This window comes from Gadus macrocephalus, chromosome 10 (genome assembly GCF_031168955.1).
Source record: "Gadus macrocephalus chromosome 10, ASM3116895v1".
Lineage (NCBI taxonomy): Eukaryota > Metazoa > Chordata > Actinopteri > Gadiformes > Gadidae > Gadus > Gadus macrocephalus.
This window is the reverse complement of record NC_082391.1, coordinates 745,382-773,082: the sequence shown is the minus strand read 5'-3', so window position 1 is coordinate 773,082 and position 27,701 is coordinate 745,382. Positions and strand designations below refer to the sequence as shown.

General features: G+C 47.0%; 1 protein-coding gene and 1 long non-coding RNA gene across 3 annotated transcripts; one reads left to right on the top strand and one right to left on the bottom strand.

The window, feature by feature from the left end:
* On the top strand, window positions 1-25,604 carry mgat4b (alpha-1,3-mannosyl-glycoprotein 4-beta-N-acetylglucosaminyltransferase B). 2 transcript variants are annotated; one of them, XM_060063834.1, is made up of 11 exons: window positions 1-997; window positions 1,468-1,581; window positions 8,329-8,404; window positions 11,111-11,225; window positions 17,581-17,711; window positions 18,628-18,735; window positions 20,220-20,413; window positions 20,973-21,051; window positions 21,649-21,736; window positions 24,634-24,746; window positions 24,937-25,604. In XM_060063834.1, exons 3-11 carry the CDS (start codon window positions 8,366-8,368, stop codon window positions 24,958-24,960), a joined length of 891 nt encoding a protein of 296 aa, XP_059919817.1. In that variant the 5' UTR covers window positions 1-997; window positions 1,468-1,581; window positions 8,329-8,365; the 3' UTR covers window positions 24,961-25,604. The 2 variants fall into 2 exon arrangements, with proteins under 2 accessions (XP_059919817.1, XP_059919816.1); XM_060063833.1 differs by lacking the exons at window positions 1-997; window positions 1,468-1,581 and adding an exon at window positions 6,003-6,145.
* Window positions 25,419-26,347, bottom strand: LOC132466575 (uncharacterized). The gene is made up of 2 exons (XR_009527891.1): window positions 26,197-26,347; window positions 25,419-26,147 (listed from the first exon to the last, which is right to left on the bottom strand). It is a non-coding gene; the product is annotated as an uncharacterized LOC132466575 (long non-coding RNA).
* Window positions 26,348-27,701: the final 1,354 nt, after the last annotated feature.

Below are 27,701 nucleotides of genomic sequence, written 5' to 3'. Positions count from 1 at the left end.
GACACTCTGAGCTATTTAGTACGACTTCTTTATTCTATTGGTGGGCAATGGGAGCTTCCCAGTACAACCATAACCTTTTACTGGTGGCAGCTGGGAGTTGCCGGGTTCAACAACCGTCTTCTACTGGTGCACACTGAGAGTTGCCCAGTACAACTCCAGTCGTGTACTGGTGGGCACTGGGTGTAGACCAGGGCTGTTTGAGGCTGACCCAAAGTGACTTTATGAGCTCAAAGAGGCATTTTTTATTAGAAACTTTATTTCTAACTTGCAAGTTAATCAAAAGCTTTCAGACAAGTCCATCCAGAGTTTGTCTCAGTCTCTTTGTGAGCAGAACCAATTAGGAATGATCAGTCTATTAATTGTTAATTGTAATAGTAAAAGTCTTCTGCCGTCGGGAGGGTTACGAGGTCAGCCCCATCAGTAAAAATATATGCATTCTCCTTGTGTGTTGAACCTGACACAGCTGTTACCCACAATAGCATCAAAGGAAGGCTGTAACAAGAAACAAAACACCAACTCATTTAGCCCAACCTTCAACTAATTCTGTGGGACAGCCTTCTTCCCCGGAGTCCTTTCAGGGCCACCGATTGGCTGCTGAGTGAGTGTTGTGGAGCAGGGATTGGAGCACTGGTGGTGGGCTTGGAATAGGACTGAACACATCATGATGTCATCTGTCTCTTCACAACAGAGTGTAACCTGACGACGTCCAAACAGCTGCTCTGAATCAGGCCTGATTGTTTGTGACCAGATGTGTTTGTGTATGTGCGTGCGTGTGTGTGCATGTGTGTGTGTGTGCATGCGTGCGTGGGTGCGTGTGTGCTTGTGTGTGTGTGTGGCATGTGTGTGTGTGTGTGTGAGTGTATGCAAATTAGATATTTATGCATTGTAGGACATCATTCTCTGACCCACTGTGATTTGTGTGTGTGTGTCTTTGTGTGTCTGTGTTGCAGTCGGACCAGCAGTATGCTATCAGCGTTGCTGAAAACCTCAAGCGCCTGTGAGTACGACGGGATGCCAACTCTCTCAGTTCTGTCTTCTGTCTGTTGTCTTTGATGTTTGCCTTTAAGGCCTTTGATCACCCCAGTTGTATATTTGTACGCCTTTTGCACTTCCATTTGAATGTCCCTCTATTGTGGTTGAATGTGAATGAAACTATCTTTACTTGTCCAGCAATGTACGTTCTGCCTACCAACGGCAGAGGAGGTCATAATTCATCATTAAAAAATGAGCACAGAAACGGCAGGAAACAGAAAAGATAGGGGGACGCCTCTTCATGCTCAGCCCAGTATTGCCACCAGAGGATAGTTGTATCTGATACACACACACATGCACTCACGCACACACCCACATACAAACATACACACCCAGCCCCCCCCCCCCCCCCCCCCCAAGAACTGAACTGAGCAAATACTGAGTGAGCTTCTAGGCTGTTTATGTGTGTGTGTGTCTGTCTGTGTCTGTGTGTAGTTTTCCAGTGGAGATCCAGGCTGGTCTACTGGAAGTCATCTCTCCATCGATCCACTTCTACCCAGACTTCTCCCGCCTCAAGGAGTCCTTCGGAGATCCTAAAGAGAGAGTCCGGTAGGCCTGTGTGTTAGACTGTGTGTGCTACTGTGTGTGTGCTACTGTATGTGCGTTTGTGTGTGTGCTACTGTGTTTTTTACATGTATTGCGTGTGCTTTTGGGTTGTGTAGTGGATTGCACCTATATATATTGGTGTGTGTATGTGTGTGTGTGTGTTTCCTCAACTGGCATGCTGTCATCATCACATATCAGAACAACACAGTTCTGTTTATTTATTTACACTGCTGTGTGTGTGTGTGTGTGTGTGTGTGTGTGTGTGTGTGTGTGTGTGTGTGTGTGTGTGTGTGTGTGTGTGTGTGTGTGTACTGCTGGCTGATGTGCTTTTGTTTAATGCAGCATCTAGCTAGGACAAATGTTATCTACCTTCTCCTCTCTCTTGTCTCCTCTCCTCTCTCTTGTCTCCTCTCCCCTCTCTTGTCCCCTCTCGGCCGCTTCATCACTCCACCCCCCACCCCTCGTTTCTCTTCCCTCCTCCTCTCTCCTCCTCCTGTCTTCTCCTCTCCTCCATCCCCTCCTCTTGTTTCCTCCTCTCCTGTCTCCTACTTTCCTCCTCTCCCCTCTCCCCTCCTCCTGTCTACTCCTCTCCCCTCTCTCCTCCTGTCTCCTCCTCTCCTCCTCTCCTCCTGTCTCCTCCTCTCCTCCTCTCCTCCTGTCTCCTCCTCTCCCCTCCTCCTGTCTCCTCCTCTCCCCTCTCCCCTGTCCTCTCTCCCCTCCTCCTCTCACCTCTCAAGTCCTACCTTGGTCATCTATTCTGGCTACCAGATGGCTGTTTGTTCGTTGTCCGTTCAGAACGTTCTGATATCTCCTTGGCTCCTCAATCTCAACAGGCCTGTTACATATCTCTCATTAATATCCTACATCATCCTCCTCCTCAACTCGTTTCTCTCTATTAGTGTGTGTGTGTGTGTGTGTGTGTGTGTGTGTGTGTGTGTGTGTGTGTGTGTGTGTGTGTGTGTGTGTGTGTGTGTGTGTGTGTGTGTGTGTGTGTGTGTGTGTGTGGGGGGGTTGTGTGTCTAATTCATGAGGACAACACAAGCTGTATGTGCTAGCTATCCACTGCTGAATGATTGTAAATATAGGCCTCTGCCTTCACTATCTTTCTGTCTCTCTAACAAACATGTGCACACACACACACATACACACACACACGCACACGCACGCGTGTGTGTGTGTGTGTGCAGGGGAAATGGCATTTCATTTGTTAGCGGACAAGACGGATATTGAGGCAGGACGCATGGTGGGCTTATTGGTCTCTGCAGGGATGCTACTGTTTATGATGAGCCTTTTGTCGGCGCAAAAATCAGCTGAGGAGAGAACAGAGTGGAGGGCAGGGGGGAGGAAGAGAGGAGGGAAGGAGTTGGTGAAAGGGGGAGGAGAAAGGAGGGGAGGAAAGGGAAGGAGTGGAGGCAAGGGAGGGGAGGGGATTGAAGGAGAGAGGAGATGAGTGAAGGATCGAGGAGGAGAGGAGTCTAGTGGATAGAGGAGCAGATGAGATGTAGCAAATAAGACCGGGGATGTTCACAGCAGTCTGAAAAAACATTCAGTGTTTCATCAGAGATAAAGAGAGCGAGAGGGAGAGAAAGGATAATCAGAAGGAGGTATGGAGAGAAAAGACCAGAACTAGAGAATTAGATAATGAGAAGAGGGGGATTAATGGAGTGTGTTAATAGAGGAAGAGGTTTAGTCCTCATTATGGAACAATGCTGAAGATGATGCATGTGGTTTCGGTAGAAAAACAAAATGGGGGAAGGAGAGAGGAAGGAATGACGTTGAAGGGAGATGAAAGAGTTGGTGATGAAATTAATAATGGAATTGATGTGTGCGTGTTCTCTCCTCTCTTCTTTTATTCTCGTCTCCTCTCTCTCTCCCCCTCTCCTAAAACCTTCTCCCTCCTCTGACACCTCTACTCCTCTCTTCTCTCCTCTTTTATTCGATGTCATCTCTCTCCCCCTCTCCTCACACCTTCTCCCTCCTTTACTCCTTTTCTCCTCTCGTCTTTTATTCTCATCTCTTCTCTCTCCCCCCTCTCCTCACACCTTTACTCCTCTCTTCTCTCCTTACTTTGATTTTCTTCTTGCATTATTTCTCCTCTCCTCTCCTCTGTATCGCTCCTCGCCTCTCGAATGAAGATTTATGGAAGATGCTTGACCCTTGAACCACAGCCAATTGCCAAGTGTGTGTGTGTGTGTGTGTGTGTGTGTGTGTGTGTGTGTGTGTGTGTGTGTGTGTGTGTGTGTGTGTGTGTGTGTGTGTGTGTGTGTGTGTGTGTGTGTGTGTGTGTGTGTGTGTGTGATAATAAATAGAGAACAGGGAGAGTTGCATGGAAGATGTGTGAGGGGATGTGAAGGGATGGAGCGTGCAGCAGAGATGGAGAAAGGGGTAGTGTGATGGGAGAATGGCTGATGATATTACTGTATAATGCATCCTACTATATAAAAACACATTTCCTAAAAAGGTGCCCTTGCTCTTTCTGTCTTCTCACTCTGGCACATTCCCCCCCCCCCTTATTTTGTGTTAATTTCCTTGCCTCCCCTTTTCTCCTCAGTGTAAAGCAATATGGATGTTTTAAAGGTGACATTTTATACCACCAAGTGTGAGCGTGATTTTCCGTGTCCACCTAGATGTTTGACGGTTTTTCTTTCAAAACGGCTAATCACACTCACACCTGGTGGCATAATATGTCACCTTTAAAGAACATCTGTTTCATCTCATTTCAGGCAAATTCATTTCTGGGTGCTCAGAGGGTCCACTGAGGAATCAAGCGTTCATCTCGCCATCAGTTTAGAATCCATTATTAACCTTAGTCATCACTGAGGTTGATTATACTTAAACTTCTGCATGGAGTAGCAGTAGCCGGTAAGGTAGAGACTATTGGTGTACACACGGGGGGCTATTGGACACAGAAGCATGAATTAGGCTTTATTGCCATGAATCCCACGTCGAGTGCCAGACAGGGGCCGGGGACAGGGACGCTTGTTAAAAAGGACACGGGTGTGGAAGCTTAGAGCCAGGGGAGACGCTGCGGAATCACAGCTGAAGCCGATCGATACGACAGCGTCCGTATCTTACTCGCTTTACTACCTCTCCTCTGCACCTCCCTCCTCCTCCTCCTCTCCCTTCCTCCTCCTCCTCTCCCTTCCTCCTCCTCCTCTCCCTCGTTTTCCTCTTCATAACTCTTCTTCCTCTCCCTTACTCGTCCTCCTCTCCCTCCTCCTCTCCCCCTCATTCTTCCTCTCCCAGATTACCTTCTACCTCTTCCTCGTTCTCTCCCAAATCTTCTCCCCACTCTTCCTCTCCCTTTCATATCCACACTCTTCCTCCTTCTTCCCATCATCCTCTGCTCACTTTCCCTCTGACTCTTCAGAGAGAGAGAGAGTGAGAGAGAGAGAGAGAGAGAGAGAGAGAGAGAGAGAGAGAGAGAGAGAGAGAGAGAGAGAGAGAGAGAGAATCATTTGGGAAAGAACAATCATTTTAAGAGCTTGAATCGGAGACGGACAGACAGAGAGCAATCACAAATCAAAAGTCAGATGAAAGGGCGACTCTGAGAGGGAGAGCGGGCTCCATCATAACCACATTTCTAACCTGCTCTATCGGCGGTGTGTGGAACGCAGCCAGAGGTTGAGAGCATGGGCTGATGAAATCCACACCAGCCTTCCCTTGCAGCTGTGCAAGAGGGTGTGTGTGTGTGCGTGTGCGTGTGCAGGTGCCTCTTGTCCCGCTGCATGCACAATCTCAAAAGTTCCAGTCAGAGTTATTAAAAGTAGTTTCATTAAAATTGAGAATCTCTCTCTCTCAGCCTCTGTTACCATGGTCACTGGCCTCACGTTCCGTCTCAGTGGGCGACACATTGGGCCTCAATTAGGTCCTCTGGGTTTTTATCCTGCATACCAACCAGCGGTCCCCTGCTGTTCAGTGTGTGTGTGTGTGTGTGTGTGTGTGTGTGTGTGTGTGTGTGTGTGTGCGTTTCAATCCTCTGAAGATTTGGGTCTTGTTCACAAAACCACTGATATGTTAGAACACAATCAACCGCTTAAATCAATTAGTGTCTATTTATTTACATATTAATATACATTATACACTAATGTCTATTTATATGTACTTAATCCCGCCATTTAATCAATTAGTCACTAATGGGCAGTCCTATTCCTCAGATAACAACCCTTTAAAGGACTATAACTTCCAAAAAATAATCAACGATGGGCTATTTTTCTTATTTGACATAGCCCTTGATCATCTCATAAAAACACCAAGCTTTTCTTCTGATCCTCCCTCTCCTGTCGGCCAGACTAGAGTATTTTGCGAGCCAAATATAGTGCACATGATGTCCAGATGTTTGTGTGGATGGAGCTAGTTTGCTTTGGCTCTGCTGGCTCGCAGCCTGGTTAGAGTTCTCTGTTAGCCGCTATAGCGACGCCGTGGGTCTCCACATCCCCACAGCGGATGTGCACCTACGTGATCCATTCTCCGGGATACCTTTTGATCGATAAGACGAGCAGCTTCCCATGGATCTATTTCTGCCTACTCTCAGAATCATGTTGTTGCGCCGGAACCATCAACGCACGTAAAGACCCACAGCAACTCGACACAACAGAAATACAGTTCCACCTTTGCCGGGAAGTGGTTAGCTGCTTGCTGTGATGCTGTTAGCTCACCGCGGCGCCATTAGCTTAGTTGCAGTTGAGTTTCCGCTTGGGACCAGAATGCAAAACATTGTATTAAAGCCGAGGGACTGAAGCATGTACAGAGGTTGTTTTGTTTTAATTGTATTTCTAATAAAATGCTTTTACTTCGGGTACTTTCTTTGGGGGGCCCAATAGTGGGTTATTGACGCGTCGCAGTTAATAGCGCTTCAAAGTCCAATTTACTGCATTGTAAGGAGATGAACCCTCTCCATTTTCCGTGCAATAGGCGCAGAGAATATACAAGAGTTGAGGAGAATTTCACCTCCTCCTCCTCCTCCTCCTCCTCATGTTCTTTCTTCGCCCTCCTCTTCCTTCGCCTCCTCCCCTGTCTCCTTCTATTCCACTCACCTTTCTCCTCCTCTCCTCTCCCCGTTAACACGTTTGCATAATGGTGAATGCTAAGGTGGGGTGTTTGTCTGACGGATTAGGTCTTGGTCAATAAGTGCGTAGAGAGAGTCAACACACGCCGCCACCCCGGCTGTGTGAGACATCACACCCTCCCACTAGCTGTCTTTCAGCTCCACTGTCCCCATTAATCCTCCAGTACATATTGAACATTGTGTTTGCTCTTGGCTTCAGACCACATCCCCCCCTGTCCCCTGGCTGTTTGTACAGCACTGTATGTCCACACATAGATTGAATTGGGCTCTTGTGGCTTTCAGTAGGTTCCAGAGGAAGACGACGATGATGTTGGACTCCTGTTGTGAGAACTAGAGATTACCTTCTGTGTTGTCTAATCTCCACAAACACGCAGACTGACAGGAGACTTTCAGAGACAAAGTAGCAGCCTTTACCGAGAGAAAATATGGGTTGAGGGAGAGACAGAGGTGGTCTCTTTCCCTTGAATTGGTGTCGCTCGCGAGAAGGATGCTAACCTGGTCTTCCCTCTGCAACTCATATTGAGTCTTCGTCAACCTAGTTTTATTTTGTCTCCGGTCGTGTTCCCTCGCTCTGTTAGTTGTCAGTGATCACTCTATAGGAGATCAATTTGAAAAGATTTCAATATTTATTTCGGAAATAGATGTATCCCTAGGTTAAACAGGGAGATCATGTGAGCATTTGCGAGTAATTGGGAATCCTGTTTTTAGATTGAGGCCTGAGGCCTGTCATTTGATTGGTTCAGAAACCAAGATATCATTCAAGAGATGAGTCTGCCCTGGTTGCTTTTTGAGACGTGCGTGTGTGAGTGTCTGTGTCTGTGTCTGTCTGTGTGTGTCTGTGTGTGTGTGTGTGTGAGTCTGTTTGGGTAGGAGTGTGTGGATGGCACACACGTTTGTCTCCAACTGCTCAGCTAATCAATTTGTCAACCCAATTATTATCTGAAATGCTTTTTCTGATCAATGTGTGAGCGTGTCAGCATGCGCTGCTACTAACAAGCTCGCGCAATTCAGAGTGTGTGTGTGTGTCCAACACACACACTCTGAAGAGTCCAACAATTATTTCCATGGCTGTGTAAAGGAAGCTGTGAAACACAGGGACTTTTATTAAAACACTTGGTGTTTATATGACTGTGTGGTAACGATCTGGTTCTGTTAAACTCAATCAGAGCTGTAAGCTCTGTGAACTGGCACAGCCTGGTTCCAAAACACATGTTGGTGTGTGTGTGTGTGTGTGTGTGTGTGTGTGTGTGTGTGTGTGTGTGTGTGTGTGTGTGTGTGTGTGTGTGTGTGTGTGTGTGTGTGTGTGTGTGTGTGTGTGTGTGTGTGTGTGTGTGTGTGTGTGAGCGAGCCTTATTAGTGACTTTTGTTTGGGGTGATGTGTGTGCTTAGTGTCTGCTTGGGTGAGTGAATCATTGAGCGTTTGTATGTCTTCCATTTCCGTGCTTCTGAGCAGAAAGCTTGCACTTGAACCAACCTGAACTGCTGAACTGGTCAAACCATACCGTTAAGAGCATGGCGTTAAACTTGCAAGGGTTAAGGGTTTGATTCCCACAGGGGGGAGTCCTCCCACGCTAAGAAATATGCACTTGAATGTCGTAACACGCTGGATAATGGCGTTCAGGGAAATCGTATTAGGCTCTGCTGAGTGATTCTTTTCTCTGCTCCCGCTCCCGTTCCAACAGATGGCGGACCAAGCAGAACCTGGACTACTGCTTCCTCATGATGTACGCCCAGACCAAAGGAACATACTATGTGCAGGTAGACCCCCCACCCCACAGGCCCTACGACCAAACAATCCACAACTATAAGAACGCCAAGCGCTTACCTCTATACCCCTGTAGTCCGGAATCCACTCAAACCTGGAAGCTCCTGTTTTATTGGCTCTGGTGTATGCGTCTGCCCCGTGCTCCCCACCTGCTCAGACAGGTATCCAGCAGACCTGGCCTGCGGTCGGGCCAATCACAACTGTTTATCTAATATATGGGGCCAGTTTGAGGACTCTTCATGTTTCACACGTTTCGGGCCTCTGATTGGTTGTAGGTCTATCCAATTACATCCGGAGGTTTTTTTTTGGCGTGTGGTCGTTGATAACGATGCTCAGCAAATCAGACACGAAATGAGATGTTGTAGACAAATACGCAGTTGGTTGGTAATGTCAGGCTCCATATACTGCATACTATACTGCATACTATTTCCACCATCTGTGGGGGAGAAGTTTATCTTGTTGCCTGAATATTTTCATTATCATTTAAAGTCCTTAACCTATTGTGTGTTTTGGGAGGGGATAAAAGTACTCACTTCTGCTGGCTTCTGTCACCTCAGCCAATGGGACAGCTGCTTACAGTGCTGATATTATTCCACAATAAGCGGCTCTGATGGGGATATCAGGTCCATGCACCCCGTGTACTGAACCGATAGGCGGGGGGGAAAGCGGGCTCCAACGCAGTGCTTTCCTAACGTAGCTAACCGGGCTCTCTGAGGCGTTGTGAAGCAGCTCTCCCTGCCTCTGACAGGAACATAGAGTCGGATTCTCTTTTGACATCGCGGTCGCATCCGACCCGGGACGGAGATGTCTTAGTTCCTGTAGGAGCGGATGCTGATTGGGGTGGGACATGGTAATGACTGCCAGGCGGAGTCCTCTAAGTGAGAGGAAGTGGATAGACACCTGGGCTCTATGAAGCCTGCGTGTGGATCTACTTCCTGTGTCTCCATGAGGACACAGGAAGTTGGTGAAAATGCTGGCAGTCTCATGCCGCCGAGGTCGGCAGATGTAGGGGTTATCTTGGTCTGGCTTGAGATGTTGTTGCTAAGGGTAACAAGAGCACTGACTAGAGAACAGACAAGCACTAGCAAACACACTCCACACACATCTGACACTCTCTGACAACACCTTTCTCTCTCTCACTCTCACTCTCACTCACACACGCTCACATATATATAACAGCATAAGACTGTCACGCACACATACCCAGACTGATATATAGAGGTGAACACACACACACACACACACACACACACACACACACACACACACACACACACACACACACACACACACACACACACACACACACACACACACACACACACACACACACACACACACACACATATTCCAGTTCTTGTGTTCCCTCTGTTTCTTTTCTCTGTTCCTGCCGTCGGTCCTGCCACACAGCGATCTAATATCTGCATTACTTCATTAGCTTGGCTGTAATTTTATTTACCCCAGATTGCAGCCTACAGTCGCACTAATAGGAAGAACCATTATGGCTTCACTTTAAATCGCCTTCCACTCTGAATGGTATTTACTGCCCAATAGGGGTTCAATTACGGAGCAGTTTGGACCATATGTTGGCAATCACACAACCCCACCGCTGCAAATTACAACTACTAGTGTCTAATTAGGGTTAAAAGCAGATGTATTGCATTGTCACACACCTAATACACACCCTTGTTCACACACACTTACAGACATTTATTAAAGAGGCCAATATATCTTGAGTACGTTTTCACTGGTTCCCTCGTCTCCTCTCCTCTGCTCTTCATTTCTCTGGTTCTCTCCTACTGCATCCTTCTCTCCTCCCTCCTCTTCTCTACCCTCCTCTGTTGTTATATGCTCTCCTCTTCCCTCATCCTAATTCCTCCTCTCTTCACTCCTTACGTACCCTCCCCTCCCCTCCCCCCTCCCCTCTCCTCTCCTCCCCTCTCCTCCCCTCCCCCCTCCCCCCTCCCCTCCTCTCCTCCCCTCCTCTCCTCTCCCCCCCTCCCCTCCCCTCCCCCCTTCCCTCCTCTCCCCACCTCCCCTCCCCTCCCTCCTCTCCCCACCTCCCCTCCTCTCCTCTCCTCTCCCCCCCCCCTCCCCTCCCCTCCTCTCCCCACCTCCCCTCCCCTCCTCTCCTCTCCCCCCCCCCTCCCCTCCTCTCCCCACCTCCCCTCCCCTCCCCTCCCCTCCCCCCCTCCCCTCCCCTCCCCTCCCTCCTCTCCCCACCTCCCCTCCTCTCCTCTCCTCCCCTCCCCTCCCCTCCCTCCCCTCCCCTCCCTTCCTCTCCTCTCCTCCCCTCCCCTCCCCTCCCCCCTCCCCCCTTCCCCTCCTCTCCTCTCCTCCCCTCCTCTCCTCCCCTCCTACCCCCCCTCCCTCCCTCCCCTCCCACCCCCCCTCCCTCCTCTCCCCAACTCCCCTCTCCTCCCTCCTCCCCTCTCCTCCCCTCCCCCCTCCCCCCTCCCCTCCTCTCCTCCCCTCTCCTCCCCTCCCCTCCCCTCCCTTCCCCTCCCTTCTCCTCTCCCCACCCCCTTCTCCTCTCCCCACCTCCCCTCTCCTCTCCTCCCCTCCCCTCCCCTCCTCTCCCCACCTCCCCTCCCCTCCCCTCCCCTCCCCACCTCCCCTCTCCTCTCCTCTCCTCCCCTCCCCTCCTCTCCTCCCCTCCCACCCCCCCTCCCATCTCCTTCTGTGGTTCTCCCTCCCAGCTGGAGGATGACATCGTGGCCCGGCCCAACTACTTCACCACCATGAAGAACTTTGCCCTCCAGCAGCCCCTGGAGGACTGGATGATCCTGGAGTTCTCCCAGCTGGGCTTCATCGGTGAGAGCAACGCACCTAACCCCTTTAATGAGGATAACCATGCCGCTATCCGGGGTTGTTTCTTCACCCAAATGCCAAGGCTAACCAACTCACCTAGCATAGCATGTAGCCTAGCCACAAGCTAGATAAGGATCACCAACACAGCTAGATTAGCATGTAGCATATAATAGGATAACCATTACACATAGCCTAGCATGTAGCCTAGCCTTGAGACAATGTAAACCAAAGCACCTAGCTTAGCAGCAACACGACAAGGTTAGCCAACCCACCCAGTTTAGCATGTAACCATCAACGCGACAAGGTTAACTAACATACCTAGCTTAGCATGTAGCCTATCCAAAATACAAGGTTAACCAACACACCTAGCTTAGCATGTCGCTAAGCCACAAGAGGAGAATAACCAATACATCAAGCCTCAATACACAACACCTTTATCAGAATTCCCTGTAGGTGCTTTGGATAAAAATGTATCCTAAATAACTAAATAATAGCCAAATATATGTAAACTGCATTAAGTTTTGAGTTGTGAGAATGGTTTGGCAGCGGGGTTCCATCCGATGGGCTACTTTGGCGACATCCATTGATATCTAGAACTTGCTGAATTACAAATGTTAACTATGTTAACTCTGCTGATTCTTAACTGCAGACTGGCTGGTTCAGTGACTCAAAAGGCCACCTTTAGTGAACTTAATCCACCAATTAATTAATGTGCCAGCCCTTCTGTTTGACCTTGCTCTCCAATTATACTCTATACCAATCGATTGCTTTTATCCATTCAGTGGACGAGCAGCCATGGGGGAAACCCGGCTAGCTGATGTGCAACAAGAACATGGATTATTCTTGTTCTCAGCAACTTCTGAAAAGAGATTAGAATTCGGTCTACCGAAAGGTGTATTAAGAGAATTAGACATTCCTAGAGTGTAAAAAATATAAGAGCTGAATAAGTAATGAATGTATTTTTCCCCAAGTTATAACTTTTGAGTTGCTAATAAGCAAACAGCCTATCGCTCTAGTGACTGCAGATAACCTTCTGAACCGGAAACTGAAACCAATTAGATTAAGCAACCGAAATAACCATAGCAATGTATTTTAACATTTTACTCTGCTGACGTCTGTGCCCCTGCCTTAGGGCAAGATGTTCTTCAGTCCCGCAAAGTAAAACTAAGCAGCTTTGTGCGCCGAGTCACCATCCGCACCACATCGGGACGGTCTCTGGCAATCGGCCGAGACCCGACTCAGAGGGATTCACCACACGGGTAGTGTGGTGAATCTCTCATGTCCTCGTTGATCTGGACGAGGTTCTCCGTGTCTGCCTGGCCTGGGTTGATGGTGGGGCTGGGGATGGTGGTGGATGTGGTGGTGGCCTCGGGTGGAACTGGCTTCGACAGCACACAGGGGCCAGGCCTGGCAGCTGCGGGGAGCCGGTTGGGTGTGTTGGGCAAAATAACCTGCTGAGTACATCACATGTACATTATAAATATAGCTAACTCCTACCCTAGCCTGATGAGCACATCACATGGCAGACACATTACAATATAGTCAACTCTTGCTCTAACCCAACGAACACAAACATGATAATATATAGTCAGGTTAAGGCCGGAGCCGAAGGCCCCATTTCTCAGCCAGGCAGATGGTGGACACTCAGACAATGCACCAGTCATCCTCAAGAATGGGAGAGCCACATTAATTTAACACACAAGAGATACTTCGAGGACACAGGTGACACAAAGGAGCTCTCCCCCGTTAGGAGGAACACAAGAGATACACATGGATATACTAGGGCCTGAGAGCCAAGGTCAAGCAAAAACAAACAGAACCAGCGTGAACACACACCAGTCTCTGAACCCCTCGTCTGGGTCTCAGCGTGAACACACACCAGTCTCTGAACCCCTCGTCTGGGTCTCAGCGTGAACACACACCAGTCTCTGGACCCCTCGTCTGGGTCTCAGCGTGAACACACCCCAGTCTCTGAACCCCTCGTCTGGGTGTCAGCGTGAACACACACACCAGTCTCTGAACCCCTCGTCCGGGTCTCAGCGTGAACACACACCAGTCTCTGAACCCCTCGTCTGGGTCTCAGCGTGAACACAAACCAGTCCCTGCTCTTGGGCTGGGACCGGTTACGCTTCCAGATTATCGTTCTCTTGGTGTGTGTGTGTGTGTGTGTGTGTGTGATATTTCTTTCTGACTGTTGTTATAGGTCAACTAGTAAATTGTTGTGTATAAGAAACACACACTCGTTCTGACTAGAACACACACACACACACACACACACACACACACACACACACACACACACACACACACACACAGTGGTGTAGTCTACGTGATACGCAGGTATACGCCGTATACCCACTAGGAACGCTCCAGGATTTGCGTATACCCACTTAAAAATGTGCACGGATACGTATCAATCGTCTTGTGACAGATCTTTCACTTCTGTGTTTATTTTTCGCAAATACCGGTCGGGTATAACTGCAATAAAATACTTTAAGCAGGGGAAGTTATCTCCTACATTCACCATTCATAAAATTCCCCCTGCGCGCTCGGCTCGCGTTGTGCCCTGTCTCTGTTATTACGAAGCGCGAAGCGGCCCCTCCTTCTCGCGCGCGTGTGTGTGTGTGTGTGTGTGTGTGTGTCCAGTACTCCCATATTAATGTGTAAACCACATAATAAGTAGTCAACAGAAGACAATGTTTTAATCCCACTTTATATCTCCTTGTTACTTTTAGATGAGAACCCCCTGGCCAGCCTTTCAGACTGGGTGTCAGGCTAGGGAATTTAAAAACAGGCATCCTTGGTTAGAGTGGAGGGAAAAAAAGTTAGCTAAATGTCAGCCAACATACAGTTGGTATACACAATTGAAATTCATAATGTTAATCACTATGCAAATGAGAGTATAGCTAATTCATGGTCATTTTTAAGGTGCAGTAATTTCACACTTTTACACAATTCAATTACTGTATGGTATGTTAGATAACAACAGTAAGAGCTCAAATTAGAGCAATTGAAAGCGTGAAACATTAGTCTCCTGTCATCTCCTTCTCATGCACTGGTTAGCCATGGTTGTAAACAGTTCATTAAATTATTTTGAGTAGATTTTGTCCTTGTTTAGCATGTGCTATTGCTACTATAGATATACAAAGGACAACTTTTCATTTTTGTGTTCTATTTGTTCATACTGTTATTAAAACTGATGAACCTACTCAGCTTTCCATGATTGTTGATAATCGTTATACTCTTAAATCAGCGGGTTGTAGACCCCTGCGTTGGTGAGTGTGGTGCGACACCCCATAAGCACCACACACGTAGCCTACACGTACCGGTGGGACGGGTTTGTACGAGGCTGGGAGGGAATCATCACAGTATACCCACTACAATAAAATAGACTACACCACTGCACACACACACACACACACACACACACACACACACACACACACACACACACACACACCCTTGTTAAGCCATCAGCTCATCATGAGACCCAGAATCGTGGCTCCTGGGCTCATTAGCCCGTGAAACCAGCTCAGCCATACACTCACACACTATATGTTCATCGAGAGGAGGTGTGTGTGTGGTCTTGTGACTAACTTAAACTTGTCTGTGTGTGTTTTGGTTTTTCCTTTTCCTGGGTTTGTTTGTGTGTGTATTCAAGTTTTGTTTTGTGGGCAAAAAAGCTTTGGCAGTATGTATTTTCTTTTGTGTGAATAATAATAGTTTTCTCCAATGTATTTTTGTGCGATCTTGAACATGTACCTACATATACACGAGTATCCAGAGTATTGGACTGTCTGATTAGTACTACTTTTACCATGTCATTTCAACAAGCATGTGTGTGTTTGTGTGCCTATATGTATGTGTCTGTGTGTGTGTGCTTACCTGTGCACGTGCAGATTCGTGTTTGCCACAATGCCTTTGTACCACGTGAGATCTAGGATTTAGAGGATTTAGACGCGTGTTTGGTCGAGATTCTAAAGTCTTATGGGAACCCTCAAACCTCGTGGGAACAAGGGTAGTGAGGGCTGTCGGTTTGGTCAGAAGGCAGCTCTACAGGAACGTTCAGAAGAGACACAGGCCGCTATTCATCCGCTTATCTGCTAATGTCAGATAGTGCATGTTGTTCAAATATCTGACTTACGTTCTCTCCCCAGTTCTTTCTTCTTCTCTTTAATATTCAACCCATCATGTGGAGATATATTATATATCTTAACTAGTCATCATAATGAGTTAATAAGTACACACAATCCAAGCCACGAAAAATAACCAACAATATTCAATTATCACTCTTCCTTACATCAGTGTGAAGTGAAGACAATGTAAACAAATCATCATATGAATAATGAATGCAAGTAAGACATGCATTAGATATGGATGAGATGGATGAGAATAGAGTATTATCGCTTTATGTTCTTTTTCGTTTCACTCTCTTTCGTTTTCCTGAGACAGATTCTCATAGAAAACCCCCACTCCATAGTCTCTCTCTCTCTCTCTCTCTCTCTCTCTCTCTCTCTCTCTCTCTCTCTCTCTCTCTCTCTCTCTCTCTCTCTCTCTCTCTCTCTCTCTCTCTCTTATATGTACCCATCTGTCTGCCTTACTCATTTTCACACGCATAAAATACACAGCATCACTTTCTTTCCCAAGACCTTTTGCTTCTCCACTCTTAGGTTTTTGAGTAAACCCATCGTGCAAGAAATTCTCTCGCTCTCTCTCCCCCATCTTCTTCTACCTCTCTCTATCTCTCGCTCTCTGGATCTACCATAGCAGTCTCGGAGAAGACCCTCATTAGAGGAGACATCCAAGGAATGCTTCCATGGAAACTGTCCACTAATCATATTCAACGATCCGACCCTGAATACCTGGGAGGAAGTTAGATAAATACAATAATATAAAGATATATATCAGCTGTATATTTGTCAGGAAAGAGGGGTCAATAGTAGAGAGCTCTGTTTTCAAAGTAGTTGAAAACAAACAAGTTGTTTCAGGAGTCTCCGATAGGATGATGGGGTTTATTCTTAAGGGTAGAGGGGTAGATATGGAGGTATGGGGGTATTCTTTCTGGGTAGACGGGCAGATATGAAGGTATTTATTCAGGGTAGATATGAAGGTATAGGGGTATTGTTTCAGGTTTTTTTTGTCAGAAGCTGATGCGCCAGCTGGTTTGCTATACAGAGCCATCTGGGAAGCCATCCTTCAAAACTGTTTGGAGAGGGGCAGGTTTATTGGCAGGCGATTGGAGGAACCATCTATCAAGGGATAACACCGTCTGTCACATATCACACCGTCAACGTAGAACCCTGTAAGTCTGAACCACTGTGGTTAGGCGAGAAGCAAATACCTCGAGGCCCAGCATAGCTTCTATTGTACTATAGTTCAGGGGAGAGGGTCAGGGTGGGAGGGGGGGGGAGTTCAGAGTAGTGGGGTATTTGTCAGAGTGGAGGGGGGGGATTTCAGAGTAGTGGGGTATTTGTCAGAGTGGGGGGGGTAGATATCAGGGTAGAAAGGAATTTTTCAGGGCAGTGGGGTTTTTGTCTGGGCAGCTGCCAGTTACTGAGCTTTTAAGGCAGCGCGGATCAGAGTGAGTTATCAGCCCGGGATTAGATGGCTGTGTTTCTGCTTCACTTATTGTTAGTTTTTCTCCCAGCAATTAAATATCTAACAGGGATTTATCGATCAAACCTAATGTAGTAGAATAAGGCAATACGTAATAGTCATGTTTCATTGCTCCCGGAGAGAGGGCAGAGATTGTATAAAAATGAGGGCTGTCAAATTAACAAATGTTTGTGTGTGTATGTGTTCATGTGTATGAGCTTGTGTGTGTGTGTATGAGCGTGCGTGTGTGTGTGTGTGTGTGTGTGTGTGTGTGTGTGTGTGTGTGTGTGTGTCTGTGTGCGCGCGTGCAATGTTTGTAATATCAATACATCTTTGAACTGAACCCGATCGAGCGGTGAAGCCTGAGGGCTCTGTGCTTTGGTTGTCCTCCTTCATCTGGGAAACCTTTCATGAAATAGTCCCATTTTAATCCCAGCCCTTCCAGTTAACCCAACATTTAGTTCCTTTAGACACTAGGAACGGCCCAGTAAACCCACAAGCGTACTAATGGAGTATGCCTACGTTTTTTCGGCTCAATTTAAACAGATGGCCCGTTCTGTCTGCAGGGGTTTTTAAACGTTGTTTACAGCCAGCACTGTGCTGCTACCACAGGGTTTAATATGACCGCCAGCGGAAGGTCAAACCAGCACGCGCTGTGGTGGAAACTTTCCGTTGAACTCACAGTGGAAACAAAGATGGTGACAGCCACCACAGCGCAGTCCAAACACTTCTCAATCTGAATCTGTATCTCCTCTTTCCCCAGGTAAGATGTTCAAGTCGATAGACCTGTCGCTCATCGTGGAGTTCATGTTAATGTTCTACAAAGACAAGCCCATCGATTGGCTGCTGGATCACATCATGTGGGTCAAGGTGTGCAATCCAGAGAAGGACGCGGTGAGTTTCCCCCCCAACTTGAAATTCTGCATAGTGCCAGTCACCTTCAGATGTGCACATGTGATCCAACCCCCACCCTTCTACCTTACCTTGAAAGGTATGAAGGCGATGTTTTCAGATTTATAAAGCTCTGGCGCTGTCAGAAGTTTATCGGAAGTTAGAAATAGCAGGTGACACTCATTGAAGGATGTGAAGCAACACTGCTCCTATAGCTCCATGGTCTCCTAGCAACAGCCACATCATATCACAGAGAGAAAAAAACAAAGCTTTCGATAATATCCCACCTAAAGCGTTCAGCAAACCTCATGCCGAAAATCCGTTTGGCGAGATGCGGATGACAGCAATGCAAACATTGTGTGTGATTATCAGGAAGAGCAAGGAGGGTGTGATTTATTTGTATCTGAAGTTTCTTCTGAAGTATGCTGACCGCTTTAGAAAGACAATTTACGAGTACCAAGGAATCACAATACAGTTTACTAGAGCTTTATGTACTGTCTCGGTTTTCATTAGACTTTTTGGTGACTAGACAGCAGAAAGGATTAACATACTTAACATGCTGTCATTGTTGTGCACTCTTGGTGTGGTCGTCCTCTTTAAAAATAGAGTAGAGTTGATGCCGCTACTAAATGATGTATTCAAGCTGTGCTGTTTTATATTCTGTTTTATCATTTGTTATGCTTTCACCGCTGTTATGTTGTAGTGTGCTCTTGTTCCCACACACTATACTCAAGTAGGCCTGAGACTTAGTTACAAAACACACTCTACAATTTATGAACTGTACAATCGACATATTCCTTCCCTTCTCACTTACCCTCTAGGCCCAAATACTATTTCATGTAAAATATATACAATACAACTAATTATACTCCCAAACCATCACCTCTCTCTCTCTCTCACCTCTCGCTCTCTCTAACAGAAACATTGTGACAGACAGAAGGCCAACCTGAGGATTCGGTTCAAACCATCTCTGTTCCAGCACGTAGGCACCCATTCCTCCCTCGCTGGGAAGATCCAGAAACTCAAGGTACACCTGTGTGTGTGTGTGTGTGTGTGTGTGTGTGTGTGTGTGTGTGTGTGTGTGTGTGTGTGTGTGTGTGTGTGTGTGTGTGTGTGTGTGTGTGTGTGTGTGTGTGTGTGTGTGTAACCAAAACCCAGCTCTTTTCACACTCCATCCTCTACACTGTCCTTCCCCAATCAAACCTTCATGTGTTGATGTTATAAGTCACCAATAATCATTACAAAAAGTATACTAATGTCTTCAAGCTACTGGTGATTAGCAGTAAACACTGTACTTTACAGTGTTTACTGCTAATACAATGATTGAATTAGGCAGCTCCTAGGGACGAAGTGTGTATACAGTACACACAGTATATAGAGGCAGTCACAGTACACTAACCATCATCTCAGCCGGCATTGCTTTCCGCTGCAGAAGATTTTAAGTATTTTTGTGTGCTGAAGACGTCTTGCTAGTTGTGGTTTTGTCTGCATATTCGAGTCTATCATTTCAACAATGTATTGACAACGTTTTCGATGAGACGTCGATATGTAGTGGGGGAGCTTGCAGGTTTTGTTGAAAGAAGACAGGAATAGTCCTGGGTTCGTCTCTACCGCCTCAAGAGAAGTAGTGTATTAAGTAAAGTTTCCAAACTGCAAGGCATGTGTTCTTCTCAGCCGGTACGGGGTTTCATCTGATTCCCATCAGAAGTCCGTCCAGCAGTGTGCGACCAGAGGCTGTCAGCTTAATGCCTCTGTTCTCTGTGTTAAGAGCTATCGCCACGCCGACCCGCACCGCAAGACCCCATCAATTAAGTATCGATCTCTCTGAACCCCTGCTCAGCACTTTGTGGATGGGATTGAACCCCGGGTACCGCACTAGCTAAGTACACTGAGCGGTTCCACTGCTCCAGGAGCCAGTCCATAGAAAGACAAGAAAGCTGTAGATTCTTGCTATTTTGTCACTCTGCAGACGCTTTTATTCAGAGCAACTCAATGTGTCATGTCATGAGGAGCAGGTAGGGATAGGGCCTTCTAGCCAAGGAATCCAGGTAGACCGCAGCCATCGGGTCACAGACCCAAAACCTGAGCATCAAACGCTCCCGCCGTTAGGATATCCTGTCCCCCGTTTTGTTTCCGAAGCAGAACCACTCAATATCAACAACAACAAAATGCATCACGTAGTTCAAGTCATCTTAAAACCTGCTCTCCGGCTCGCCCTCCTCCACACCCTGACCCTCACCCTGACCCTCACCCTGACCCTTCACCCTGACCCTCAACCTGACCCTCACCCTGACCCTCACCCTGACCCTCACCCTGACCCTCACCCTGACCCTCACCCTGACCCTCACCCTGACCCTTCACCTTGACCCTTCACCCTGACCCTCAACCTGACCCTCACCCTGACCCTCACCCTGACCCTTCACCTTGACCCTTCACCCTGACCCTTCACCTTGACCCTTCACCCTGACCCTTCACCTTGACCCTTCACCCTGACCCTCAACCTGGTTCCAGGACAAGGACTTTGGGAAGCAGACCCTCCACAAAGGCCACGCTAACCCGCTGGCGGAGGTGACCACCAGCCTGAAGACCTACCAGCACTTCACCCTGGAGAAGGCCTACCTGGGAGAGGACTTCTTCTGGGCCTTCACCCCTGTGGCCGGGGACTTCATCCGCATGCGCTTCTTCACCCCCGTCCGCATCGAGAAGTGGGTAATGGGTCGGGGGTGTGTGTGTGTGTGTGTGTGTGTGTGTGTGTGTGTGTGTGTGTGTGTGTGTGTGTGTGTGTGTGTGTGTGTGTGTGTGTGTGTGTGTGTGTGTGTGTGTGTGGGGCTGTGTACCATGTTTTTTGTAGCGTGTGTACCGAGTGTGTCTGTGTGTGTATTTTGGGGAATTATATTAGTTTACATTGAAACTGCTGAATCAGCAGAATGGTTGACCTAGTTTGGCTGAGCTACCAGGAAATGGGACCAATGGCCTCTCTCTCTGTCTCTCTCTGTACGCCACTGTCTCTCTCTCTCGCTCTCTCTCTAGCCCTCTCAAGCGCTCTCTCTCTTTCTCGTCACTCCTCCCCTTCTTCTTCCTCATGAGCCCCAAGTCCAAGGCTAATTTGTATGATTTAATTAAAACATGACAATGACATCATGATTCAACTCGAGCAGTCAGGGAATAGGGTTCTGTGGGCCGTTGGGCCTGCGGTGAACTCTATATGTCACTCACTCCGGCTGTCTCTCTTTTTCTCTCGTTATTTCTCACTTCCTCTGCCAGATATTTCTTTCGGAGTGGGAATATTGAACATCCGGGAGACAAACTCTACAACACGTCGGTGGAGGTGCTGCCATTTGATGTGAGTATCACACAAACACAGACAGGTTTCGCTTTTGAACTCGATGCGTGAAACTGGACCTAGGCCTTTAGCCCTGTAAGCCAGGTGTTGTTGACAGGGATTTGCATGTCAGACAGAGAAGTGAAATGCAAGCTCATGTGGTCACTGGAGAAGCCGGGTAATGCTGGGACTGAGTGAGACCCGGTGCATCGTAAGACCAGGGTCCTGTGTCCAGAGAACTGGACCGGAACTGGAGAGGGAGAGGGAGAAGGGAGAGGGAGAAGGGAGAGGGAGAGGGAGAAGGAGAGGGAGAAGGGAGAGGGAGAGGGAGGAGGGAGAGGGAGAGGGGAGAAGGGAGAAGGGAGAAGAGAGAGGGGGGACGGAGAGGGAGAGGGAGAGGGAGAGGGGAGAAGGGAGAGGGGGGAGGGAGGGAGAGGGAGAAGGGAGACGGAGAGGGAGAGGGAGACGGAGAGGGAGAAGGGAGAGGGAGAAGGGGTTGGGGTTGGGGTTCCCAGCAGGGCTATTTTTAAAAAGGATCAACTATAACCCCTGCGTTGAATAGCCGGATTATATTCAAGGTGGGTGTCTTGCATTAATGTTTGTGTGTTCTTCCATCAGAACATCCAAGGGGAGAAGGAGGCCTTAAGGGAGGGGACAGAGAAGAGTCCAAGGTACCATAGAACAGAAGACGGCTTCATCTGTATCGGTGAGTCATGCTGTTGTTACGACCTGTAGGTCAACAGAGCAGAAACTCTTTCATGTATTTGACCTGCACGTACTGGCACACACACACATGGTGCAGGGAGGAGAGGACCAATAGCAGACCAGCCAGAGTCCAGTCATATCACTGTGTATATCTATAAACAATACCCCCTTCGCCTCCTCCTCCTACTCTCCCACTTGTTATAATGCAGCCGTTAGCATATGCAAGCTAGCCGTAGCCTGTAGCATACTAGCAGTGATGTCATATGCAAGCTAGCCGTAGCCTGTAGCATACTAGCAGTGATGTCATGGTTTTTTGGGGTCAGAGTATGCAGCCCACATTCCTCTGCTTTTGTTTTTCTCCACCAATTAGTTTGGCTTCTACAGAACTCTCTCTCTGTTGTTCCTTTACACATAGATTGTACATAACATATCACATTGTTCCAGGTCAAATGCTTCCATTCAGAGAACCAGACATTGGGTCTTTCTTTATTTCTCTCTCACTCACTCACTCACTCACACACACACACACACACACACACACACACACACACACACACACACACACACACACACACACACACACACACACACACACACACACACACACACACACACACACACACACACACACATGCAAGCACCTGCACAATTGCTTTAATGAATTGGTCAGGACTTGCAGCCTGGCCCCGCCAGACACAATGAATGGCGATCGCCATCGACTCCCATCCCCTTTGAATTGGATGCGATATGTGGCGGGAAGAGGGTTGTGGGAAGGGGGCTTGAAGGAACGTTGCAGGGGGGCGCGGTATGAGTTGACCTTCATTTAATCTTAACAAAATAGCGATTAGTGTAGTGCCTTTTCGACTTTCAGTGAGTATAGACAGCCTCATTGAATTTCATCTCCTGTTTTTAACTACTTCCATCGATAAGTTGTAAACTCCCCCAAGCAGCCAGTCCAGAGGGTGTGGGCTGTTGCCATCAAGTCCTGCACGGTCAAGCCTTTTAGCCTTTAGCCATTAGTAGTCCTCTCAAGAGCTTCACGCAGACTGCATTGTTCTTAAGAGACGTGTAGGTTTTTAATTTTGGGATTGTGTGAGCAGTCCGCAGCCAGATGTTGAGCACCAGTGATCCCAGATGTTGCAGATCCTCAGAGCTGTCAAACTGCATGAAGTCTCGAAAGAAACCCAACCTGATTTAACCCTCAGCTCCTGCCTTAGTATAATCTTCGGAGTGAACTCAGATACTTTCCATCATTACAGAGCAGGTAGGGCTCAGGCCTTGCTCAAGGATTCCTGCAGGTAGACTGTGGAAACTGGATATCCTACACGGTACCTTTCAGCTGGGAGTTGAACACCTTAGCAACTACACTATTCTCCTGCCAAGGATACTAGGGGGATATGAATCGAGTTTGGTCGTATTGAGCCAAACGACCATGTCACTGGCATAGGAATTATTGCGACTGCTGGATACATTGTCTGTGTTGAAATTGTCAGTATATATTTTGGCTGTGTGTTCCTGGCTTATGAAGCTCTGAACAGTGCTCACATTGAATGTGTGAACCATTGTAACCTCATTTGGTTACGCTAGAATTATTCTGTTACACAACGAGGACACGTTGCCAATTCACACATTGAAACACATTCCCTCCACTATTTTTTGATTTGGCTTTGCCCCGTTAGTCCATATCACTCTTTCTGGATGTGGAATAGATATTTTTTGATGAGGAACCCCGGTAGTATTTCTGGTCATAGGGGTCCTGCTCAACTGGCCGAGCATTGACATAAACACTACCGGGGTTAAGGGTTTGATTCTCCCTGGGGCCCACCCATGCTGAGGATGTATGGAACGGGGCCGTGAGTTCATTTGAATAAAGGCGTCCGCCGAGAAGCATGCATAGCACTGTGATGAATGTCGTCACACCTGTGTTGCTCACAGAGTTCTGTCCTGGCAACCAGTCTCTCCTCACCTTCCCTCTCCCTCTCTCGTCCCTCTTGGAGCCAGAGCTCACGGTGTCATTCACCGCGGGGCCTCTAACCTGTTCATCAATATTGCAAGACGATTGGACCCGATCGATGGTAACCTGAAACTGCCACGCTCTCAGAGACAATCAATCCATTTCACTAGCCCGGTGTTGGTGTCGTTTTGGAGAGGTTCCCCGGTGTTTGGCAGTGTCAGCTTCGCTTTAGTTAAAGTGTCTTCACCTCACCTCACAGAGAAGAGGAGAAAGATTGGTGTGGGGGGGGGGGGACATCACATTTCCCTTGGTATATGAAGTCCACGTACTTGCATCAAAAAAGAAACCATCTCCAACAGAGATCATATTTGGGGCAAACTGCTATGACGATGTCGCAGGATGCGCTGTTTATGTTTGATTGTCCTTCTCGTTTTCAGCCTCAAACGGTTGCATTCGAGCACCTACAGGGCTAACTATCTTCTAACTCCATGTTCAGGCTATTTTAGAAAGATTCTGAACTGAGCTCGATTAATGACGATGGATTTGACTCGATCAATAAGGAGACGCAAAGAACTAGGAACTTAGGAATATTCACGTCTTGCTCCAGACCATCCTATGTTCTGTAACTACTCGTAGTGCAATAGGGACTTGAACATGGCTCATTTGATGGGGTTTGAATCCACAACACTTCCATCCACTACATAGTGAGTTACACAGGCGATGAGATTGTGTAAAAAAAATCATCAAATGACTGCTGGTGGCCATATTGTACATTGTATTTTATGTGTATGGATGTTTGTGATTTTTTGAAAAATCTATTGTCCTGTAGAACAAACGGATACTTATATTCTTTGTGCTTTTCCTTCACTGTAATTTGCACTCCAAACTGCCAAACTTCCACTGCACCAACTTGTTCTTAACACTGGTTTCTCCTGTGTTCTCAGGAATGTTCCAGAACGGGATCGCCGAAGGGGAGGTAGACCCCAGCTTTGGGCCCTTGGAGGCATTCCGCCTCACGGTGCTGACGGACTCCCCAGTGTGGGTCATCCTTAGTGAGGTGAGACACTGTGAAAGGGTAAAACGTCATGTTGGACTAGATGTGATTTTTGTCTCCTATAATGAGCAATACATTGTTATGATGTCTCAATGATCAACACATCACTGTAAGTCATCAAGTATGATATTGAATCAATATTGCTTCTATAATGACAATAATCGTTACATGTGTTGACGGGGTTATTTTGCAGATCTTCATCAGGAAAGCAGAGTGAACTCCTACCGTCGCCAACCCCAGCCGATCTCCCCCATCCCCAGACACCCTTCCGCTATCCCCTCTTCCTTAGCAATACCTCAAACAGCCACTGACCGTTCAGCAGCCGAGCAGAACGGAAGCCTTGAGAGGAGCTTGGACCCTCCCGGGACTCCGCCGACCGAGTGCCCTCGCCGGTGGTGCAATAGCACACCCTGCTGGCTGGTTTTCGGCTCTGCCTCGATCTATGAAAATCCTGGCAGAGGAAGAGGACGAAACGTTATTATTATTGAGAAGGGGCTCTTCTCGTGACGCGCCTGGGAAATGGAAGACACAGTACACACAAAGATGATTCTTAAGACTCTGTATTTAGTACAAATCTGTATTTATGTGTACATAAGTTGTGCGTTGAAAACACTGGTTTAATTGTCAAGCGGCCTGGGATGAGATAGCCCCGCCATTTTTGATAATGCTTTAACATTGAAGTCACTGCTTGGAAATCAAAGATGTTTTTGCATCTTCACTGTCCTTACTCACCCTTTTCATTGGGTGGGAAAAAAAGACCTGTCTGGATCATTCTACTCGACATTATCCCACCAGTATATTCAAGTAATAACCACGTATTTGGAAATATGCATATAAATGGTCACGGTCACCTGAACAATCTCTCAGAGTGTGTCAATATGTATATATAAGGACAATGAGCTGGGGTGGTATGGAGAGACAAACTTAGCCGAGAACGTGCACAAATGTCTGAATTTTAAATATAAAAAAATCAATAACGTACCGCAGTAGACAGGTGTTTGTGAAGCCTTGTTAGAAGTCGTTGGTTGGAATTCCTCTCGGCCATGTTTGCCAACAGTGGGTAGGCTGTAGTGATTTGCCTTAATGTGACATAAGGAGGCCCAGTGTGGGTTGGTACCAGATGTGCAGCGTGCTGTAGAGTGAAGGAGACAGATGGGGGGGAGACAAACAGAACTGATAAAGGAGTAGAAAGCCTCCGGTTAGCGTCTCTTCCTCCATCTGTTTCTTGTCAACGAGTAGCAAATGGAAAAAATCCAGCCGGAAATGATTGAATCACACATCTTACCGCGTCAACTGATGTAGGACATGTATTGACTGTAGGGCGAAACGGTACGCTCGATCCCATGTCCTCTTTCCACTCCCTCCTGACCTCTCCTCTTCCCTCTATACTCGAATGTCTCTGCTCTATTGCTCTCTCTTCTACTGCCCCTTCCTCTACTCGAATGGTCTCTACTCTATTGCTCACCTCGCCCCTCTCCTCGGCTCTATTCATCTCTAATGTGCTCTGCTCCACTCTATTCTACCAGATGGGGTCTACCAAGATCTCATTTATTTGTATCCGTATTTCACACACTTGAGGTGTATTACTGAAGGGTCTAAGCCTGACCTACACACGAGTCTGAAGAAACAGACGCCCTATATTCAAACAGTATGGGTCGTTTTTTTATCAAATGAGATATCTCTGAAACTATTGGTTTATACTGAGCAGACCAGCATCGAAACACACATTTTCAGACCTTGAGTTACTGAAGGTTTGAAAGGTTTGACGCAACGGTCTGGTGGCTTGTGCTATCCATTTGGACGTTACTTTTACTACACAGCATTAGTGGGTCTAACAGTATGAAGTAGAAGGACATGTACGCGGTAGGACTGCGTCTCTCAGAGACGTTGTGTACCAGTGGTCCATCTCCATCCACAACTCAGCAGACTGTTGGTATCAGGAACCATCCACTCACCTTTTTTCTTGGGAGATGCACTGGAATGCCTTGCTATTATCTTCCTGTGTTGTATTTTGTATCCTTTAGATAAACTATAATTGATTATGTTAACTTCTATCCAATCTGTGAATTGTAATAAAGCCAGAGATTTAAAATGATATGGTTTATCTTTTTATGGATTCGTGCAAGTAAAATATCAATGCTAAATGATGTAATTTTAAGGACTTTTGGGGGCCAGTTTCAGACAGGCCTACAAGTAATTTGGAATGGAACCAATTGATTAGGACATAAATCCATTCACTTATCCCATTGAGCTTTCAGGCAGGTTTATTTTTGCCAGCATCTTCTACTCATCTTTAGGTGATGAACTAAAATGGCCAATATATCTAGGTAGGCTTAGAGATTCAGTTTGGGAGATCAAAAGTTGGTCACAATAAATAAGTCTGCGCATTTAAAGTGTTTAATTAGATATTACATTATAAGTTAGGCCTATCGTTAAAAAAAATATGCCTATAGCCTACAATGTTAAATAATTATCAATAATATAATGATTTATATCCGTGTTCGATTGAATGGGATTTGGGATAATCAACGTGAGGTGCATTGGCATAGTAGGGGACATTCCATGGGTCTTTGAACCACGAGGCAATCCCCTGTAGTTCTTTAACAACGTGTAAGCTCCTAGGGTATTTGCAAAATTTATATATATACTCACAGAGGGACCGAAACTATATTGCCGTCAACACAATATAGAAATACAGCAAATTTTTAACATTTGGGCTACGGGATCATACAAAATGAATTGGAAGGCGTATTCATTTTTTAATAAGGTCCCCGTGTATGGGATGCAAAACAGAATTAACAATATAACCTAGTCAGTTTGTTTTTATTTTTAGATTAGTATAAAGCTGTATAACATAACGTTTAAATCACCATCAGGGCACATCCTCATTTCTTCATTCATACTCCAGCCAATCAGCATGCGTTTCCTTTTTCCAGCTCGACGAATCACCTCCGTCCA